Source organism: Corvus moneduloides, chromosome 1 (assembly GCF_009650955.1).
Source record: "Corvus moneduloides isolate bCorMon1 chromosome 1, bCorMon1.pri, whole genome shotgun sequence".
Taxonomy (NCBI): Eukaryota; Metazoa; Chordata; class Aves; order Passeriformes; family Corvidae; genus Corvus; species Corvus moneduloides.
The window spans coordinates 75061562-75084143 of record NC_045476.1 but is presented as its reverse complement, the minus strand read 5'-3'; the positions used below and the strand labels follow the sequence as shown (position 1 = coordinate 75084143).

The 22582-nt window shown below is 39.5% G+C and overlaps 1 protein-coding gene across 5 annotated transcripts in view; it reads left to right on the top strand.

Annotated features, from left to right (window-relative positions):
* The window catches only part of FARS2 (phenylalanyl-tRNA synthetase 2, mitochondrial), a 232529-nt gene that overhangs the window by 59625 nt on the left and 150322 nt on the right, over window positions 1–22582 (top strand). For 4 of the 5 annotated variants that reach the window (XM_032116265.1, XM_032116240.1, XM_032116231.1 and 1 more), the window contains 2 exons: window positions 4091–4250; window positions 11632–11763. In XM_032116265.1, the coding sequence (XP_031972156.1) occupies window positions 4175–4250; window positions 11632–11763 (208 nt within the window). In that variant the 5' untranslated portion in view covers window positions 4091–4174. The remainder of the gene's footprint in view (window positions 1–4090; window positions 4251–11631; window positions 11764–22582) is intronic. The other variant, XM_032116256.1, reaches the window with a different exon arrangement.

Sequence of the window (22582 nt, the reverse complement as noted above, 5' to 3'; positions counted from 1 at the left end):
ATCTGTTGGTGGCATCATCTTCATAATTCCTGATCCATTGGTTGAGTCCTGAGTTCCACTTAAAATGTTGTGGAAAGGGTTTGCTGTTTGTGAGTGGGTTCAGAGTGCAGCTGTTGGTTCATTTTTAGGGATATTTATTAGGGCCAGTGAGACAAAATGTATTTGGTGTGGCAAGGTTGGGTGTTGTCACGTGCAGATCCTCATAGAGATAATCTTAAATGCTGGTTTATCTGTGAGTATAAGTACATGAGCATGATTTATTCATTATCTTGATCACTGGTGTATGCATGAGTGGCAGGAGGAATACACAACTGCATTGTGGAAAGACAGGATGTAGTTTCAGATCTCTCTGATCTGAAACCTATGAATGCCATCCTGCAAAGAGACACTTATTTTGGACTGAATACTAAATGTATGGATAATGAAGGGATGTGAGACAAAAAAGTTTTTCAAGTGACCGAAGAAACGCTGGGGTCTTTGTTTAAATCACACATGTGACTTCTGCCCTTCATGCCAGGCTGAGGAATACTGGAATGTGCTTTTGAAGGAGCATAGCTCCATTTGTACTTGTCCAGTTAAAACCCCATGTCTTCTTGCCATTACATGTTATCAGATTTTAATTTATTTTTATTATGAGCTAAACTGTGAGTAAACTTCATGCCACATGGTTAGGTCGCTTCAATTCCTTTCTGCCTTCTCCTTCATAATGCAGCACCAGTCAGATATGCTGATAAATCCTGGTGTTAGTTTTTTTGACTTCTGCATGGTGATACAGTATTCAATATTTTGCACACCTTCACTCAAAGAAAAATCTTCTTGTCCTTACACTAGAAAGACACGTAAGTGCTCGATTTATGGCTACAGGAAATTTTTTTCCTGGTTGTAGTAGTGACTGATCGTATTCAGTACAGTAAGATAGTGCACGCTGCTTTAGTCTGCACCAAAGGAATGAATGTACGTGAAAATGTTGTCTTGGATGTGTCAGTGTTTTATGCAAGACTGTTAGGTATTTTTTTTCTCCATTTGCTCAGATATGTGCTTGAGAAAAGCTGACATCAGAAAGGAGTGACTGTAGGTGATTCTTCATTTTATTCAAGCTTTGACTTTCCCAGCTTTATGTGTACGGAAATGTTGAAGTGTTTCTAATCCAAGACATGTACTTAATTCAATCATTGTAATAGTGAAATTGGTGTATCGGTAAAGCTGCTCATATTGACGTAGCAATGTCAATGAATGGAAAGTCGGGAATAAATATTAATACAACTGTAAGGCATCTCTTTTTTTCACTCTATAACCCCATCTGCAGCTGATGGAGCCTCTATGGAGAATACCAAAGTGCCTTTCAGTGCCTGACTGACAGGCTGTTGTCTTGCCTGTCTCTCAGGGACTTCCCTATGGCTGTGTTTTCAGAGCCTGTCTGAACTGGGCTGGAGTCACGCCTGTGTCCAAAGTGGCCCAGCCCTGTTCCACGTGCCAGCTCATCTATTGGTGTTGCTACTATGCTGAGATTTCATTACTAAGCAAAACTTGATCATTTTTTCACATCCCTCAGTTTCTTCCCTTCTCCTGGGTTACCACCCATCCAGAGCCACCTCCCAGCCTGGCTCAGCGCACTGCTGCATGGACACTTGTCCTGGCCTGGAGAAGGAGAAGTTGCATATGACTGGTTTGGCAGGATGAGGACTCAGGCAGGTTACAGGGCTGGATTATGATCCAATGTACTTAATGATTCTTGCATGTATTTCATTTCCACATCTGATATAAACCACTGAAACAGAATTTTGCTTAAGACTGTAATTGTGATATCAACATTTCAGGAATAATACAACAGTAAGGAAAAGTATTTCTACGTACTTGTTGATATGTATGCTGTGTTTTAAAGGCTAGTGTCCAGACTGTCTGTTCCTTGCAGTGGTCTGAGGAGCCAGTCTTCAGCTGAAGGGAGGAGTGAAGGGGAAATGGAGGAAGAGAGTTTCATGTCCTAAAATAACAAATGTACCTTCTAATGTGTAAATACAGTGTATTCTGGTCCAAAGAGGGAACATCTCTGTTGCCTGAAGGGTGTTTCTGGCTTAGTGAGTGAGTCAATAGAAAAAACAGCTACCTGCATAGGATAGTTCAGAGCAGGAACCTAATTTAGCCACTCCGTGTTCCTCTGTGAGGGAGGCTGTGTCTCTCCACTGGCCACCTGGTGAGCCTAAGACAATTATACTCCCTAGGCTAATGCTGGCCTCTCTGAATTCCCCCTGGCTTTCAAAGCCACATGCTGGATGACCTATCTGCGTTGCTGACAGCAAATTAGTTACAGAGTGGGTATTATCTGCTTGTTCCAGCCAAGGTAGGAATAATGCCAGTACGAAGAAGGGGGTTTAATCTCAGATGAGCGCTTGTATAAAGAACGTGTTATTTAAATGTGTGATACTTTGTTTGTCAAGCTGCTGCCTTTTGGCTAGTAAAGGCATTTTTGTTAGACTGATGGAGAGTCATTTTATTTGGTATTTCTACTTTCCTTTTTAATTTAGTATTTTCTGCAGCACACTAAGGAGATTAACTGGAGAGGTGTTTTCTCTATCTTCCAGCAAACTCCTTGTGGCTAGCAATAAAAACTTATGCTACTGGATGTTTTTTTGTATTCATTCAATCTACTGTGGTGCTAGTTTGCGTGCTGTCTGAACTCAGACTCTTCATTCGTTGTGTCTGTGGGAAATGTGCAAGAAACTAGTCCTAATTAATTGTATCCAGCATTTGTGGACTACCAGAGATTCATTTGAACTTTTTGTTTAGAGCATTTAGCGCTCTGAAGGCATCAAACTACAGTTTTACAGTTAAAACAACTTCTGCAGGCATCCGTGAGTTGTTAAGATTGCACACTATTCATGGCATCTCCTGACTAAGAGCTAGTTATGCTGGGAGGCTTAATGGGAAGAAAATCTCAGTGCATGTTTTTTCCCTCTGTGCTTGATTGACTATGGGAAGGTGGAGGAGGAGGGGTAGGAAAGGGCACTAGAAACACTTTCACAATTGGCGCTCCCTACCCTCCAGACTTCACCCCAGAGATAGGGTTTTTGCACAGCTGTAAGGATTTCGAACAAAAATGCTCTTTAGACTGTAAAACTGCCTGCTTGTCTCCCCAAGACACCGAGCCTCCAACAATGTTGTTTAATGAGCATGTTTTATTGGTCTTTCTGAGAGGATATAGATTTGCTGGTATGTATCTGTCCAGGATCACCTGGCCAGAAACATATGGGGATATGCCAGAAACAGAAATCTTCAACTTGCAGCAGATGTGGTGGGGAGCAGCGTCTGAGTGAAGAGCAAGTCTCCTACATCCCAAAACAGCTGTCCTGGTGCTTTGTAATTTATCTGGAAACCCCCACCTGAGATCATGAATCCTTAAATGCCCCATTGACAAAATTCCTGTTCACAAAAAGGATGCTGTGTGTGGGAATATGCAGGAAAATGGTAGTCCTTAGATGAATACACTGTACCCAAGATGAATCAACTGTAAGTAGCTTAAGTCTCATTAAACTTCCAGGGTTTATTTGGGTTTTTTTGGCTTTTTTTTGGGTTTCATTTTTTTTGGTGGGAGGTTGGGTCTGTTTTTTTTGTTGTTTGCTTGGTTTTGTGTTTTTGTGGTTTTGTTTCCTTTTTGGTGTTGTGGTATTTCTTTTACATCATTCAAGTACTAAAAAACTTGAAGTCATGATAAATGCCACTGTGTTTTGTAGTTTTTGGGGTGTAATACACTGTACAGAGTACTTTGTTCTGCATGATAACTTTCAAAGTAACGAATCAGAAAAGGAGAGATGTTCATTTTGTGAATTATTATTTTCCTGAAGCTAATTGTATTATTTGAAGATACAGTACAAAAATAAACCAGATTTGATTATTTGAGTATTTTTGTTCTTATGATGATTCATCTCTGCATTTAGTGGACAGAATTTGTATAAAGTCACAGCCTTTATATTTGTTTTTCACAGTGCAGACCTAGCAGGTAAGATTCCCACTTAAATCAATGAAATTTCATTCTTTATTTTCGTTTAGAAGGTCACTGATGCAAAACACTGGTGTTTTTGTGGTTTTGTTCTAGTTGTTCTCCAGCATTAAAGATGGTGAAGGTTTACAGCTGTTTGAGCAAGGCCATCGCACTGCACACAAGCAGGAGTGTCACACCATGGAGGCAGTGAGGCTGGTAGAGTTCAACCTGAAGCAAGTGCTCACAAAGCTCATGACTCACATCTTTGGTGATGGTAGGTTCTTGCACCTTTTCCCCCAGACTGCTCATGGCTGTAGTCATTTGGGCTTTTGCAAACATTTTGCTGCACAGACAGGAAGCTTAGGGGTTGTGTTGACAGCTGGCAATACAGAAGCAGCCACATGGGTTTTTCCAAGAGGCCACACACTCCTCTCTGGATTTTCCTAAATACTGGTGCACACAACGCTGTGTTGACTCAGCAGGTTTTTGTGAAAATATTTTGGTGTGCAGCGTGTCAGGGTAATGTAGTGGGCATGAATACAGGTGGTGACTTGTGGAGACCCAACTGCAAGCAGTGGTCTGGCAGAAGCTGTGTGCTAAAGGCCTGTCAGCGTGCGTCCTGCGAGGAGAGGCAACTCCAGCTCCAGCGCAAAGCAGTGCAGGACCTCCTCTGCTTCATCCACTTGGGCCTCCCATGTCCCTGGAGGGATGGACCATGGGTGCAGCATCGCATCTGGGGTGCGTGAGAGCTTGGGAAGTGTTCACATCCTGCACCAGTGGCATGGGGATGGGCAGGAGCAGGGAAGGGGTGTGTGTGTCCATGTGCTGCTCTGCTGTGTGTGCACACAAAGCGCCGTGAGCAGTTCCCTTATGCAGATAAATTAAAACTTCCAGCTGAGGGCAAACCATGTTTGCTAAGTTCACATCAAGCTGAAAAATAGTTGTTTTTTGGTACTTACAGTGGAATGAGGAAGGGTAATGAATGTGTATATGAATGAAGTATTCTCTCCTCAGAAATACCTGCTTTCAGTTTCAGGAACTGAATTTATAAATGGCCTGAGTCAGAATTGCTACATTAATGCTATTTCCTGGCATGGAGGCTGCTCTCCTGAGCTGATTCATTTTTCTGTTGAGGAAATACTGCATGGTATTAGAATGCATGAGGTATCTTGCCTACTTTCTAAGGTCTTTAAAGATGTTTACTGCACTTAGAGCAGTACTTCCAAGAGTGGATTGATAATGATATCAAGTTCTATATATGACTGCTTGAATTGAATATTTTTCTGAATTTCTAAAGTTGACTTATAGCAAACAAAACTTTTACCAGTTTTTGTTCTATTCTACCTGGACAAATATTTTTAAGCTCCTCAGCTCAGAGCTTCTTATAGGTGTACTTTACTTAACAGTGGCCTTTTGAAACATACAAAATTAGAATGAAAGTGAGTAACAGTAAGAATGATGTATTTAGATCAACCTCAGATGCTGAGGATGTTTAAAGTGAGCAATTTCTAGGAGTTATTAGTGGTATCTCAGACTGCAGTGACATCCTTCTCTAACTGTTGACAGATGCTGCACTTTAAGCCTTAGCATGTGGCTATTACTAGTTCTTCTACAGTCCACACAGTAGCTAGGAAGACATTAAAATATATTCATAAATTGTCTTAAATGTACAAACTAAAACTAGTTTGTACACCTTCTTACTGTAGGGATTTTCTATTTCTATACCCCCAGTATTTTTCCTGAAATACAAACACAAGATACAGTTATTGAATTAAATCTAATTATAGATATGCATGTATAGATATGTGTGTATTCCCCGCCCCCCTCCTCCCCCTGCCCCCCCCATTCATGGAAATACTGGAATTCAAAGTATTCAAAGAGGAAAGTTCATGTTAGGCAGAAGGTGTATGACATCAGTGCACTGCAACTGGCTTGGGGCACACATAAATAAATTTGTCTCTTAACTAGCATTTTACTCTTCACTTTACACAGTACTCTTGATTACTTTGTACTTCTTGACTCCTGTAAACTTTAACTTAAAATTTAAAATGTGTTTAAATGTGTTTTCTTGGAAAATTTCTATGTTTTTCCTTTATGTGGATATTTCATAAAGCCCCATGTTCTGTTAAAAGCAAAAATTTCATTCCCTTTATACTTGACATCAGTTGTATTCTTTACAGCCTGTGCTGTCAGCAGAATACTGTAGTGAAGTTGCACATCTTTTCTAGCAGGATAGCATGACCACAGCTGCAGTAAGTGACTGAAATGTTGCATTGTCATACAGTCAACTGTTTTTCATGGGCAGATTGTTTGGATTGTAGATTAAGTCTGCTGTGCATGTTAGTTTTGCATAAACTAGATTGTGCCTGAAGTCCTGGATTTGGAAGCTGTGCTTCTGCAGTGATTCTCTGGGAATTTACTAGCTCAGGTTGATGATAGATTTAGGATCTCTGCAGGATCTCTGCAGAAAGGTCATATCACCTACCTGCCTTTTTTTGTTTTCTTTTTCTATGTGTTGTTCTAGGTTAGTTTTTATAATATTTAATGAGACAGTTGTGCTCTATCTGATTCCTACCACACTATTTGGATAATTCAGTGCTGACAAAACAAAGTTGCTTAAAAATCACTGTGCTATCCTGAGGAAGGTCAAAGACTTCACAGAAATCTTCACTTACCCCAAAAGTTTGTCTTTTTATGTCTTTCTGGATTTGCCAACAGGCAAAGGAATGACACGTATTAGAGGAGGGAGAAAGTTCTGGAGCATGCAATCAGTTGTCTTAAAAACTTGACAATGTAAGGTAGTTCTTATGGCATTTTCTGGTGCTATGACATGCCTGATTTTGCATTCTACAAGTGATTGTCTTTCAGTTTCTTCCATTTTTCTGTCAAGAAGCTACTTCAAATACTACACCTAGACATCACCTTCCTTAGTTTTTGTCTGTTACCTGCATAAGGTGCACACTTAAAATCCACTAATTTAAGTTACACCTCCATCTCCCCATACAGATCTGGTAGTCTGTTAGTTCTCATTTTAGTTACCTTGTAACAAGGCTGTCCATGACTTCCTCATAAAGGTAGCCAGTCTTTCTCAACTATGGTTCTTTCTCTAACCTCTCTGTAGTTGGCCAAAAGCTTTCTGAACCCTGAGAGATTCAGAAGTAGTCTTACTATAGCAAATAGAAAATAATGACTGTGTGCTGGTTCTGTGATTCATTGCTTCAGATGAAATGGCTCAAAATTCACTGCTGTTCCATATTTATCTACCCAGTTCCTAGGCACTGGTAAGGGAAGGCATGAGAATGAGTAATGCTGTGCTTTGACTGATGGGTTTGCCACTGCTGGTTCTCTCTGAACCACCACTGGATGTCTTTTAAATCAAACATGCTGTTCTGCTCATTCTCCTTCTTAATTCTGTTGTACTGATACCTCTTTTGAGTGCATGGCAATCTATGAGTGTAACAAGTTGAAAAAAAAATAAAATGATCAGGGACATAATGGTCTGGCTAATAACTTCTGAAAAATGTGAGCTAATGCAGGTTTATATGGGCAGCCAGCTCCTGTCTGCTGCGTGATGAGTTATCTGAAACAACAAGGTGCAGAGTACTTACAAATTGACACACACCTCAAGAGGCCACAGTTCAATACCTTCTGTGCTTCCCAGCACCCACCCTGCACCTCTCTCCTTTCTCTTCCATTACTTCGTCTCTAAAAATAATCCTCACAGCAACAAAGAGAATTTCCGGTCAGTGAAGACCACCTGGGTCTCAGGCTTTGTTGCTTCTGTGCTGCAGTGTAGCAACAGGCTGCTTTAAAGTGTTTGTTCCTTATTTCTTTTCTTTCTTTTTCAGTGCCTTTGGTCAAGCCTTTTTCATTATGAGACTCAATTAGGCTATCACTTGTTTAGCTTAATATCTGGTAACACCATTACTTTTGAGTGCAGGCTACAACCAATTGCTTACCTGGATTCAGTGTTCAGAAATAACAATAATTATTCACTATTTCCATCCTGATCTGAAATAGAAGTTACTGTATTGGGTTTGCATGGCAAGGTTTTGGTAGCAGGGAGACTACAGGGGTGGCTTCTGTGAGGAGGTGCCAGAAGTTTGCCCCATGTCTGACAGAGCCGGTGCCAGTTGGCTCCAAGGTGGACCCAGTGCTGGCCAAGGCTGAGCCCATCAGTGATGGTAGTAGCACCTCTGGGATAACACATTTTAAAAGGGAGGAAAAAAGTCCAGCACAATTGCAGCCAGGGAGAGGAATGAGAACATGTGTGAGAAGCAGCCCTTCAGATGCCTTCGTTGAGACACAAGGTCAGTGGAGGAGGGGGGAGAGGAGGTGCTCCAGGTGCCTGAGCTGAGTTTCCCCTGCAGCCCACAGTGCAGATCATGGTGAAGCAGCTGTGCCCCTGCAGCCCGTGGAGGTCCATAGCGATACAGAGATCCACCTGCAGCCCATGGAGGACCCTATGCTGGAGCAGGTGGATTCCCAAAGAAGGCTGGGACCCTGTTGGAAACCTGTGCTGGAGCAGGCTCTTGGCAGCACCTGTGGCCCTGTGGAGAGATCCATGCTGGAACAAGAGGTTCCTGAAGGACTGCACCCTGTGGAGGGACTCACGCTGGTGCAATTAATGAAGGACTGTCTTTGGTGGGCATGATGCCACCCTGGAGCAGGGGAAGAGTGGCAGAGAAAATGGGTGATGAACTGACCGCAGCCCCCATTCCCCATCCCCATTGCTGTTGGGGAGGAGGTAGAGAATTCGGGAGTGGAGTTGAGCCCAGAAGAAGGGAGGGATGGGGGGGAAGTTCTTTTCAAGATTTAGTTTTATTTCCCATTATCCTACTCTGATTTTATTGGTAATAAATTAAACAAGTTTCCCCAAGTCAAGTCTGTTTTGGCCACGACTGTAATTGGTGAGTGATCTCTCCCTGACCTTACCTTGACCCATGAGCCTTTCATTATATTTTCTCCCCTCAGTCCAGATGAGGAGGGGCATGGTAGAGCAGCTTTGCTGGGGACCTGGTGTTCAGCCAGAATCAACCCAGCACAGTTATGAATATACACCTGCCCACTGGAAGGACTCCCATGAACACTGTGAGGCTCTGAAATGAGCGGGTGTGTTTGTGTCTGATAACACAAATAATTTCTTTGAACCAGAAAAGTTACGGAGTTTGTGTCTAGTTGTCAGGCTTTGATTAGATTCAGCACTGTGCTCTTGTAAGTGCCTACTTTAAGACAGATATAATTTCTAGAAAATATCAGTTTTGCCAGTATTTCATAGGCTGTATGTGAAGAAATAAATTAGGCCAAATCAGGCAAATTATGTAGTACTACAGGAAGCCTAATCACCATAATCCTTTTTAATCTGTAGTGGGTTAATTTGCTGAGTTTAAGCAATGCCCTTTATTCCTTGGGAATATATTGAGCACCAAGACAATATTTTGTATCTAAATAATAAATGTACCCATTTATCTGTGACACTCTATAGAAATGCAGTTAATGTTGCTGAAGGCTGAGCACCCTCTGCTTTTCAGTAAAGTCTTTAGAGCCAGAAGTCTGAAAGAACACTTGAATATAAACTAGAGAGGTATTCCCAAATGGCCTGGATACTGTATGAATAAAATTATTGTGGTATGTGGGATTAACTATTAATTTAGAGAACAGAATGAAGGTGAGAGTTGTTTCTTCATTGTGAATTTGTTTTGGTTTATTTAGATTTTTGTTTGTTTGCTTATTTGCATTTAAAACAGAAGCCTCTTAAGTATTAGTATGCATTAAAATTCAAAAATAAAAAGAGCTTTAAATTCTTTTTTTACCTTTTAAAATTTATTTTAATTAAGAACAAACAGCTGAGAAATCCTATTTTTCCCAGAGCTTCATTTTTTAAGTAATCAGAGGATTAATAAGAAACCATTATCTGAATGTTGTTACTGAGTGAAACTAGTTGAATATTCAATGTAGTTGCTACAGTTGCAAATGTTGCAAGCTAAATGAGAATATTTTATATGTTCACAGCCCTAGGATTAAAAATGCCAAGATCAGCAAATAAAAAAAATGTTTTCTGCACACCATACTATTGTATACACGACTATGTTCATCAATGTATTTTTTTATTGTCATGCAGACAAAAAAAAAGGCAATAAAATGATTGCTGTAAGTCACAGTACAGTTGTGAATGAAACTATTGCAAATACTTCCAGTTTTCTGAGTTCTGTATATACAATTACCAAAAAGCTTTTTCATTATTCATGTAATTTCCTGAGGTTGGTTTTTAAGAAAGCAAAGAAAATCTAGAAGTACCAGTCTGTTTGTGTTGAAACCTGCCTTGCCATTTGAAATTTCACAGCATCTAGAAAGTTCTCTGTGACTATTCGGAGGTATTTTATGTTTTGGCCATGCATGTGTACCTTTGTCGTAATTTTTTGTTTCAGTTTCTGTAGCCACATTTGATGTTTCAGAAGTAATTAAAGAAGATCTAATCCTTGAGGCTACATAAAATGTTTTTATTTGAAAAACTTCCTGTATGAATCGTGCAATTTCATGTTTTACATTCCTTTTATGAAACAACCCCAAAAAAGCCTGAAGATCAAACCAGGAATGTTAACAGTTGCTGTCACCCTCACTTCCTTTGCAGTGCTCCTTGTTTTCGAAGCTGGACCTGCCTGGTTCTTAATGATCCCAACACTGATTAGCATTTGGCTTAACTGAAGAGAAGATGGATTTGGGGTTAAGACATTAGCTTAGCTTACAGAATTTGCATTTCAGTTCTCTTTTGAGTTTCTGTGTTCATGTTTCTGAGACTTCTTTCCTGACACCTAATAGTTAGAAAAAATTGTTTAGTGAAACAAAGGTGCTGTAAATCATTAGAAGAACTAAAGCTCATCAAATATAATGAGGGCTTGGACAACAACTCTGCTTTTCTTAGCGCTGAAGACCTTGCTCTCTTCTGGCTCCACTGCTCTGAGATGCCAGGACTTTCCTTGTTTTGCACAGTGGTATTTGCAGAAGTGCTGAGCTGGAGAGGATGGTGGGGACTTACCAAGTGAGGCTTTTCTCTTACACTTATCTACCGGGTCCAGAATGCTCTGTGCATGTGTTGCATAACTTAATAATGTACAACTTGGAAAATATATTTCTATTTGTGTATATTAATATCTATTTTAAACTTTCATATTTAAACATATACAGAGAGAATAGCTCTGTATTTTAATTAAGTTCTGATGAAAAAAAATTACTTGCCTAGGCAATCCATAAAATACTAAGTAAAAATTAAAGACTTAGCTAGCTTTTCCTGTGAGAAGCAGTCATTTCCTGGTGCAAAAAATAACAAAATTACTGACTTTCCCATTATCTTGGCTCATTTTTGTTCGATGCCAGGTGGTTGCTAGAGTTTGACAAATGATTGATTTGGTTTCAAAGGGTGCTTGAATTGCACAAAGCATTTTTCATATTAGAAAAGACATGGTCATTTTTTTTCACAGGTTTTAAGATTTATCGCCTCGCACAAGTGTTGTAAATTAGTTTGTTTGCTATTTATTTTCTCTGGATTGCTGTAATTCATGTCATTAGTTGAAGGGCAAGTTTTACAGATGGTTGGAGGGATGGCCTTTTAAGCATACACCCTTTCATATTTATTTATTTTTTAAACACTGATACAGGACTGCAAGTCAGATGGGTAGATTGCTACTTCCCATTTACTCACCCTTCCTTTGAGATGGAGATCAACTTCCAAGGAGAATGGATGGAGGTCCTGGGCTGTGGGGTCATGGAGCAGCAGCTTGTTAACTCAGGTACTGAAACTCCTTTACTTCATTGACATCCCTGTTAGCAAACACTTCAGCACAATCAGCTTCACAGTCTGGAATGCCCCCTTCTACCCCGGTGAGCACAGACATCTCTGCGTGGCAGCTGCCACAAATACTCCTCAGGTGGAATGCAGCCCTTGCGTGCTGTGATTTGAGGGTAGCAACTGAGCAAGTGACCTGGAGCCTGCAAACAGAAAGCTTGCCTTTTATTTTGTGCAGTAAGGAGACAGACAGATGCCAGCTTTAAAAGAGAACCTGCAAATTAGGGCATGCGGGGTTTTTTTCTTTCCCAAGAGATGTCAAGTGCATTCTTAGTAATGAGTTAAAAGTATCAGTAGCAACTAACATCCCCTAATATTTGGAATATCAAAATGCTCCTCTATATCTAAAACATAGAAAGAGGAATGTGATATCTTTCATACTGGTATTTGGTTGCTGGGTAAATGGTAGGTAGCTTTTTTCTTTTGTTTTGTTTCTTTTCTCCTCAGGTTGGCTATTTATGAGGTTGTAAATTGCATTAAAAGCAACATCATTTATTTTAATTGAAATTATTGCAGAGCAATGTCACGTGACAATTTTGCTTTCTAAAACTTACATGTAAGTATTAAAGGAGAGGAGAAATTGGTGGATTTTTTCTAATTATTTTTATATGGAGAATTTTGCATGCTTGCTTTTTCATTTGCTGCGAATAGGCAATTCTTAGTAAGCACAGGACAGTCTACTTGTGCTCAGTCCTCTGTTGTTCACTGTCTTCCAGTACTATTTATTAGCTATGTGAGCCTTTTGGAATATGATCTGTTTAATTCCAGCAAGTGGGCTTTCAGATAGCCAAGGTAATACTCAGCTGACTTTTTTCCCATTGGTTTGTTAAGCTGTTGTTGTATTTTCATGTGCTCTAAATTCTTCCTATTGAAGACCAAGTATGATAACTATGAATTACTTAATTTTGGCACCATTTACTTGGCACAGTTTGTTTTCCTCAAGTTTGCCTGTATTTTAATGTGATCATTTTCCCTTTAGAAAGATCTCCTCTTCTAGAATTCACCCACAATGAATTAATGATTTATGCTAATGTTCTGTCTCAGGTTATTGTCTTCATAGTGTGGTAAATACAATACAGCTTCTAATCAGTCTCAGAAGTGAAAGACTGCTGTGTAATATGGTTTCCATTAGATGTAACACACCAGTGTCTAGTCTTTCTGCTTCAAAAGCTTTTTATGTTGCTCAAGTCTTATGATTAGGTTCCTCTAATGGGTGAGAAAAGAGCTAAACTGTGTCTCAAAACAATTACTGTATACATTTGTGTGTGTGTGTGAATGGATGTACATGAAACACCAGAGGTTTCTGCAGCACTTTTTTTTTTTTTTTGCAGCTTTCTCATGCGTGGGCTTCCATAGCACTTTCTCACCCTTGAAATTTCACATTTTTTAAATGTTAGACCAGATCAGGATTTTCTAAGCGAGGACAGCCAGCCTCATTCTTAGTCATTCACTGGGTAATGGATCCAGTCTTCTGGACCACTCAGATTTTCCATGTTAGCAGCAAGCAAGGTTTCTGTTGTCTTAGTGTGTAGATGAGCACGTACAATTTATTAAAGGCTGCAAGTACCATCTTCATTAAAGCAAATTTATCTATTGGGTTTTTTTTTAAGAGCTGCTTGTATTCAGGAAAGTCTCCTACAACAACAACAAAAAAGAATAATATGGTGTTATTTTCTATTTTCTGACAGTGATAGTATTTCTAACAGTGATACTATTTTAAAAGAAAAACATAAACCCTATTACAGTGTTTTTATGTAATCATTAAAAAAATATACAGTACTCTGAAGATGCACTGAATTGTAAGGGATGATGTTACATGTTCCCCTAAGGCTGATGGTGCTAAACTGGAACAAGTATTTGGTATAATGTGAACAAGAAGATCATTTGGTAATCAGTGTTCAGTAAGAAGTATAAAATCTAATTTATTGTACTGTTTAACTTACCATTTTTGTGTGTTTTCTTTTTCATCTTTATACCTGAATACATAACTTTAATAGGAGTGATATGTATGAATTTTGATATAAAGAAAAGGGGTTTTGTTCTGGTTAATACTGGGAAAAATATAGAAACTTTGCAGTAGAGTAGGAAGTACTCTCAGTTTTAGGTCCATGATGAGGATACAAGGAAATTTTGTGGTTCAGAAGAGCTAATTTCAATTAACGGCATCCAAGGTATGTATTTCTGTACTTCAGGAGTTTGTTATCTGAGATTTGCAAAGCTGGTGTTCATTGGTAGGTGCTGAAGTTCCAAGTCTGTATGGAGTTCTACAATTCAAACTTTTGAATACAGGACGTTGCTTACTCAGAGGCTGTGATCACTTGGTGTTGCTTAGTAACTGTGAAATTGGAAGCAGTTAGGGTGTGATCCTTTGCTGATGGAAATCAATGGCAATGTTCTCAGTGCTCAGTGTTGCAGAATATGTTAGCTGGGGACGGAAGCAAGTAAATTGGACTAAAGTTCACTTCGAAACTATGAGACTATAAACCAAATCATTTAAAAATAAAACCAAACCCAAATAAACACTCCCCCCCACCCCAAACAAACCCCTACTCACAAACAAACAAACAACAAAAAGAAGAGAACTCTGTAATTTTTTTTGTAAGACTTTTCATGATGTTTTTAAGTCCTGAGGTATACAATAAAATAATGTAAGGGTGGCACAGCAGATCCAACCTAAAGTCCAGGGCATCGCTGTATCATGATGACATCCCAGTCCAGTGCCTACAGATGAATAGGACAGGCATGGTTATACTGATCCTTCCCTGATATGCTCCTGCAGCTGCATGTTTCCTGAGCTGAAAATAGCACATTTGTTTTCAGTAGTCATTGTGGAATTTTCTTCCGTTCATTTGTTGAAATGTTTGAGTCCCAGTAAACCTTTACTCTCTACAATGTCTTAAGTTGCCTAACTTGTGTGAGGAATCACTTATTTTTTGTTCTGACCAACAACTTAGAGATACAGTCAGAGCTCTTCTGTCATGCGAGAAGAGTTAGTGAGCCTCTCTTTCGTTTTCCTTGTTTAAGCCACTTGGTATTTGTTTAGATCTCAGTTGTAACTCTTGTCATTGACTTCTTTCCAAGCCAAAGAGTGCTGGTCAGACAGTCACTCCCTATGTGGGAGCTTATACCATATGTTCTGAGTCATGATCACTCCTGCCTGCATCTTCTCCAGGCTTCTTTTTTCCTTTTCTGTTAATTCTTAGTACTCATTTTGCTGTGTTGACCTTTAATGAGCCTTGAGTTGAAAAAAGAAGGGGAGGTTTTGGTATGATGACTGCTCCAGATGATGGCTTTTGATTGTTAGCTGATGGTTGAAGCATCCTGGCACACAGTCAGACATTCAGCTCTGGGGGGCAGCTCAGGTTGAGGTCTCATTTCCTAAAATTATGAATCACAAAGGCTGCTGTATTTGGGCTATCAGTGAGACGAATTGGTAGAACATTCCTGCTGTATGCAGATTTTTCTACCTTTCACATCAGAAATTAACAGTGATGTTTACAGTCTTATGAAACTGATTTTATTTATTTATGGGGGTTTTTTTAAATTTATTTTTTATTGTCAGCTTAAAAGGAATAGGGAATGGTGTGGGGGTTTGGAAGAGGAAATTGAATTTATAGCAACTGAATTTATAGCAAAGGTAGTTGCCCTAATTTCTTGTTAATTCTGTGAGTATTTCTAATAATAGAAAAATTGCTAACCCCCTCTAAACATCTTTATGAATACTGTTGAACATGACAGAAGAAGTTTGTCCTAAGTTCTTCAAATCCTGATTCTTGACGTGTAAGCCTTTGCCATTTGGAATCCCTTTTACAGATCATTTGCAGGACTTATTCCCAAAATTCAAATAGTACTAGGCCCAGGGCTGCCACCTTCAGCCAAATACAAGTCTTAACATGTAGAACTTGTTTGACTTCAATGCTGCAGTAAATAAATCTTTCTCATTCTTTATTCATTTATTGAAGTTCATTGAAATTGCTATTTGAGTGGAAGTAACAACTTTTAAGTTCTTAACTTGTCCACTCCTATTTGGTTTTGGCAATAGGATTATCAGTTTGGACAGTTCTCCATGGGCAGCAGGTTAGTAGTTAACAGAAGAATTATGTCAATGTTACCTTGCAGGTGTGGTACTTTTATTTTTAAATTTATGAATATGTTTTTAAATCAAATATCAGTTATGGGTGAGTGAGGTTCATCTATCAAGCAGCAGGAGGCATTTTGGAGAAGGGGAAATCTAATATCTTTCATCTATCGGGTTTTTTTTCCTGCTCAGCTCTTGCCTGGTAAATTGCATTAAAATGTTTGAGCAGATGGTGCATGTGGCTTTGATCGCGTGCGGGCCCATGTTCTGTCTCGGCTAACAGCTCGCTGTGGAGACCTTGAAATAGTTAATGCTGTATGTGTCTGTATGGATGTAGTGTAGAAGGGTAAATATAATGCATTTAAAATACATGTCTGAAACCCTTCAAGGTGAAATGAAAGTTACAGAGGTATTGGTGTATCGAGCATCTGGGGCCTCCCAAGAACGTGAGGTAGAACTGTTGGATGGGCTGGTTCTTCCCACAGGAGCACCCAAAGCGATTTAATCTGCTATGTAAGCTTCACAGCTCCGCATCCCAAATCTCTCAGGGGTCGTGGTAGGTCACTGCCTGTCTCCTGTACAACCACACTACTGTAGTATTTTGACTCTCCCAGCCCTTCCTGTGCTTACTCTCCTGAGACCACTCTGAGATAGCGAAGTGTCCTCATTCCTCACTTGTGGGCTGGAACTGAAGTACACTGGAGGCTGACACACATGCCCACTGCAGACAAAGAGTGCCTTAGTTAAAGTGAGCTTTCCTACAGGCTTTTTAAACTCAATAGAGAACGAAAATCTTCCAGTCTGTTTTGAGTGTATGGAGCTTTTTGGATCAAGCTGCTGAGTGGCCTCTTTCTATGTCTGACTGCAGGGGGAGGAGAGTCTCCCAATTTAGGCAGGTACCTGAAGGTAAAATTAATATCTCATGAAGATACAATGTCTCAGATGAAATAAAATTAATGGGAAATTAGAAAGCATCTGGGTTTTACTGACTTCCCAAGGGTTGCCTATTGAAGAAACTGAAGTTGAATCCAAGCTTTGTATCTCAGCTCCTGGGTCATGTTTGTCTCCATCAATCCTCGTGATTTACCTTTGCACATAAATACATACATACCTGTGTATATGTATAAAAATTAATACAGAATGAGACAAATAAAACAAATTGATGACCAATTAAATACAGAGTCAGACATATTTGGCCTGTTTTAATTTTGGTGTGTGGTTCTCTACCCCACCTCCTCCCCTCCAGTGTAAATCAAAAAAACTGATTGTCACATCTGGCTATGTTGAGAGACCTTCTGTTGAGCTGGAAGCCACTGAAATTTTGCATTGCTCAGTCAAACTTGGAGCTGGTGTGGAGTTGTTGGCTTTTGGAGAAAGATGTGATTGATTTTTTATTTCTGTTCTTCAGATATCATACAGATACCCACAAATGTATGGATATGGCACATCCAGAGATGTGTGTACCTGAGACAATGCTGATCAGTTTAAAAGGGAATAAGTAATAAGGCAGAGGACCTGATTTTCCCTGAAAATCTGTGGTGATCTACCCTGTCTGTATGAGGAGAGGAGCTGTGATTGTAGTCACCTGGGTGGCTACCAGCAAAACATGTACATGACTTTTAACTTAAATAGTTCATATAAAGGCCCAGTCATGTAAGTTGTGGTGTGTGGAGTGGCAATTAGGTGTTCTTAGTTGACTACCACATCTCTTGACTGTAAAGGAATCATCCATAGCAAGTGACCGCAGAAATACTGGTGACTTTCTTGGCATCTTCAGACTAACAATTAGTGTCACCCTCCTTTGTGATTACAAATGTAACTGATGGTTTGTTAAGCACCCCAGTCCTGCCAAGGGAATAGATACAGTACTATTCCACATGAGCTGAGCTGTAGCTTGTGATTTAAATTTTGGCAGGATTAGATCTGGGCTCTTAGGACTTCAGAGGTTCAAGTTTCTAAAGAGCACATATTTTAAAATTGGGATGACTCTTATATAGAAAAGCTATTTCTTCTAACTCCTTTCTACTCAAGAAATTGAAGAAAGTTTATTTTTTGTGTTTGTATGAAGATTGCATTTTGGGTTTGATTTTATTTTGGTTTCTTTTGAACTGACTGGAAGGAAGTCCAAGTCTTGCCTTGATAAGTAATTCAAAACACAGAAATGAGTTATACAGAGGTGATGCTCCTGTCAATCAAAGGGCACACTGTTTTATTTGCTGTTTGTTTCTCCTGTTCCGTTATCTCTGGCTACACCACCAGGTCTGATGTGTGTGTTGTGTTATAAAGTTAAATCTTTCCTCTGCCCTTCCCTTTTCCTTGTCAAGATAATTTGCCTGTTGTCTTCTACTTCATTTACAACTCTATTTTTAAAGCTGTTTTTTCATCAAGTTTTTCATACAGAAGGAACCCATAAAATTTTTGAAATGTTGCTTTCTCTGATATTATTACCTTTGACAGATTCATTATCTGTGTTAAAGTTGGGATTCTTCAAAAGAATTAATATAAGCTTGCTTCCAATCTGTAGTGTTTGTATATATTGAACAAATCCAGTGTTCCATTTTATGACAATTCTCTTATACTTTATCCTGGGAAATGTGTTATTTATTCACAGGGGTGTCTTGTAGAAGAAAAAGTATAGGATTGATTATTGGAAGTAAGTAGTTATTATAAAACTTGGATGGCCATTTGAATTTGTGGGTTTATATGATTTTTGTAGCTTAATGTTAAGAGTAATAATGTCAATAGATTTAGAGGGTAATTTCCCTTTCATGGTGCAGGATCACATTTTTAGTTGGAATATAAGTTCCTTCATAATTTAAGAAACTACTTTGTCTTCATGCTTCATTTTCTCCTGCACAGAAGTGTATGTGACAAAGGGTTAACTCAGTCTAACACAAACTTTGAAATCAGCAAGAGTATTAATTTGACTGACCAGCACATCTTTCCATTAAGTGAATGAAAGCTCCCTTCAACATATGTGAGGCCTCTTTTAGTCCATTTGAAATCTAGAAAAGAAAAAAAAGAGATAGGCAGTTGCACCTTCCAAAGTTTCTGTTGCCTTTGAAGCAGTTTGCCCATGTGTATGTATTGCTTCTCCTTCCCTTAAGTTTTTTTTAATCAAAAATAAATTAAAGGTTTAGTAATTCACTATGATTTGTCTCCTTGGGATCCTGCAGGAGGACTAGAGCACCACACACAAGAGAAGGCTAAATAATGATAAATGTAGTTTATTAAGCAGCTCCCAAGTAAAAGAAAGTCCTACTCTCAGAAACCTTGAATAGCAACAATTTATGGCACAGAAATGGTGTTTCCCTTGGCTTTATTTATGCAAATGAAAATACATCTAAATAATACTATTGAATTACTACACTGTTATATGGTGAATGCTGAATGTTCTTAATCAGCCAGCGGTTGGTTCAATGAGCCTAATGTAATTCCTCATCAGGCTAGGATACCCTCTGGGTGTTTTTGTTGTGTTGCAATATTCATTTTTGCTGTTCCCAGGACATTTATCAGGACTACCCAGCTGAGGCTGGAGAAGAGATTTTACGGGCATGTCTCTAACTGTTTCTGGCTCTGATACACAAAGCTCAGTTGAGACTGATTCAGTTCAGCTGAGATTAGATCAAGCATTTTTGGAAGTATTTTTCTTCTCCAGATTGCAAGTGCAAACTTGATTTCTCATTTCTGGAGGGGGAAGCTTTGGTTAGGATGCTTCTGTTGTGCCTCATTTCTTATCTTTGAGGTTGGTAGTTGGTGAGAGGAACAGGTGAATGCAGGTCTCCTGCTGGAGCTGAACGTTCACCTCTTCCCTCTCTCTGCTCTGCAGGTGTGCTAAGAAAATAGCAAACCAGTGGCAGTGTGTGTGGGTGGTCAGCCTTCTGAACTCCATGCCATTTATCAGTGATGAGTTATGAGGCACATGTCTTTAGAGGACAAGGGGTGGGGAAGGGAAAACCCAAGCGTGTCGTATAGTTGAGAGAGAGTGGCAGCTTTCTAGTGATGACAGCCAGGCTGTGGCAGCTGTCCAGGCTGAGCCAGTGGCACCAGCCGCTCATGGCTCATTCCGGCTGGAGTCTGAGAAGATTGGATTGCGCAGCTGTCCGTGTGCCAGTGCATACTGATCCACTGCTGACCACGCGGGCGAGCCTTGGCTGGGCACCACTGTTTGAATTGCATGTGAGCAAACACAGAACAGCTCAAGAGCCAGGGTTGGGCCACTGCTTCTCTGTCATTACTGCCTGACAACAGAAGAACCTTGCATGGTGTTGTAAACTCTAGCTTTGTAGAAATATATGTCAGCCCCACTGATGCCATTTCCACTTGTATTACAAAGACTACCTTAGCTTTAGTTTTGCTTGAGCTTCATCTTCAGACACCCAGATTTACCCTCCTGTTCAGCATTCATAAACAGGCAGTGTCTACAAGCAGTAGAGAGGATAAAACCTACAGCACGTGAATAAAAAGGTGTTCAGAAGGAGGTGATAATGCTGTGAAGGATAAACATTTTTTCCAGAAGGAGGGAAAGAATCTAGATCAGGTTTGACACTTCCATGCTGCTGGAAGGCAACTGCAGCACAATCTACAGAGAGAAGACAGCCTGTTCCTGGCAGTGTACCAGCTAGTTTGGGGCAAGATTTGCTGGTGTACATGAAATGAATCAGGGAAAAAATGCCAGCCTTTATTAACACTTTTCCCCCATGTAAATAACTTCACAGATTACTAATAGATAATAAAGCAATATATCTTTCTTCCTGAACAGAATGGATGTCATACATTATGTATTCTGATGACTATGCAGTGAGCATCAGTAGGTAAGTTTGATCCTAAATACCATGGCAGAGTCCGAGGAAACTTTCGTGTGTAACAATGAATGGAATTTTATAGGTAATCATGGAAGTCATCTTGTGCCTATTTTCTTTATTGGCCAAATGGAAAGTGGAGGGGGAAAGTGCTTGTTTGTTTCCTTGCTTTTGAGGTCATTGGGATTATTTAAAAACTTTAGCTGAGTATTTGAAAATCTAGGAAAGTTCTATATTCTCTGGGTGAAAATGTTGGCTTTATCAAGAAAAAAAATAAGTAAAAAAAAGAGATCCTGTAAAAAACCCGTAAACTGGTGGCTGCAGTTTTAGAGCTGTTCAACTCCTCACCCTGCAATGACTTTTATTTCTACTTTATCTTAAAATTGTGGGGAGACAGGAAAAAGTAACAAAATAATGTGGTTTTCAGCCCTGAAGTTTGAGTCACTCATTCAAAAGTACAAGTCTTCTTTATTCTAATGACCGAGATTGTCACCAACATGGTAATTCAGAGCTTTTTCTGTTTTTTGTTTTTTTTTTTTAAAAAGTAGATTTACCGAGTTTCTTTTAGAACACTGATTGACATAAAATAGCAGTGGGGATTATAACAGAAGAAAAGTTAGTAGGATCTATTTAAATAAGGCAAGAGACTCCAGCTAGGGCTTTGCCTGTACTGGTTAAAAAGTATTTAGCTAATGAATTTTTCCAAAAGAAAAAGTACAATGAGGAGAATCCTTTTCTCATATTAGTTCAGAATTGCTGAGCATGTTTCAAAAGTGACAGTCAAAGATAAACTCCTGACTGGGACTCCTTTTTCTTGGGGAAATATAGTCTTAATACAATACTACTGCATGGTGCACAGCAAAAACTGTAATTGCCAGGATATCTCTGCTGCTGTGTTAGAACCCACCATATCACAATCAAGACAGGAGCAGAATTACTCACTTTTCCAAGTGCTAAATTGCTTTATAGTCTTACTGAATAAAAGCTGGTGACCTTAGAAAGGAAAACTGTACACTACCTGTATTGCCACTTGCTGCTGCTATATTTATTTATTTCATAAGAGGTGGCAGTTCATGTTATACAGGAGAGTTTATTTTCTCTAGGGTTCTCTGCTTGCAAGATTGTCCTGTGCCCCTCTCATGGTTATTTACTTACTTGTCTAGTTCCTCACAGCCTGAAGTTCTGGTCATGTTCAGAGGAGGTGTAATAACAGGTGTTGCATATCATAAGCATATGAGCCATAGAAACAAAGAAATGGGAATTTACTAGAGCCACTCCAGAACAAGAAGCTGGAGCCCACTTAAGCCGTCTGAAGATGCACTTAATTGTTCACTAGTTTTAAACAAAAGTTACTGTGGCTACACTGATCTCAGCTTTCACACATCACTAGTGAAGTGGAGCAGACTGTGCATAAGCACTTGCTATATTCTGCATATGGCTGATTGGAGGAGCTGTAAGCAAACATTAGAAAAACGTTGTAGCATCCTAAGTAGATACCCTAGGTTGTTCTGTGCCATATATGTGGTTTTATAATACTATCCAGGTGATGAGAGTGATGCACTGGTGACTATTTGCATTGCTTTAAATGTGACCCTATGAGCTGCTGTCCTAGTGGGACAAGGAACAAGCTGCTCTTTTGTTTTGGCAGCATGTGATGCTGAGCAGTCTGGTTTCTAGCTCAAAAAAAGCATAATTTGTGCTGTTTCTGTTTCTATGCAGTTAGTCAATACAGAATGATCTTAGTAGAAGCAAGCCTGTATATCCTGGGGTGGAGAGAAAGAAACACTTGATATGTATGACTGTAATTCAGTGAATAGAAAATAGAGTAATTTTGTGGTGCCCCATCAGTAGTTCTGTATTTGTCATCTTTGTGGCTGTCACAG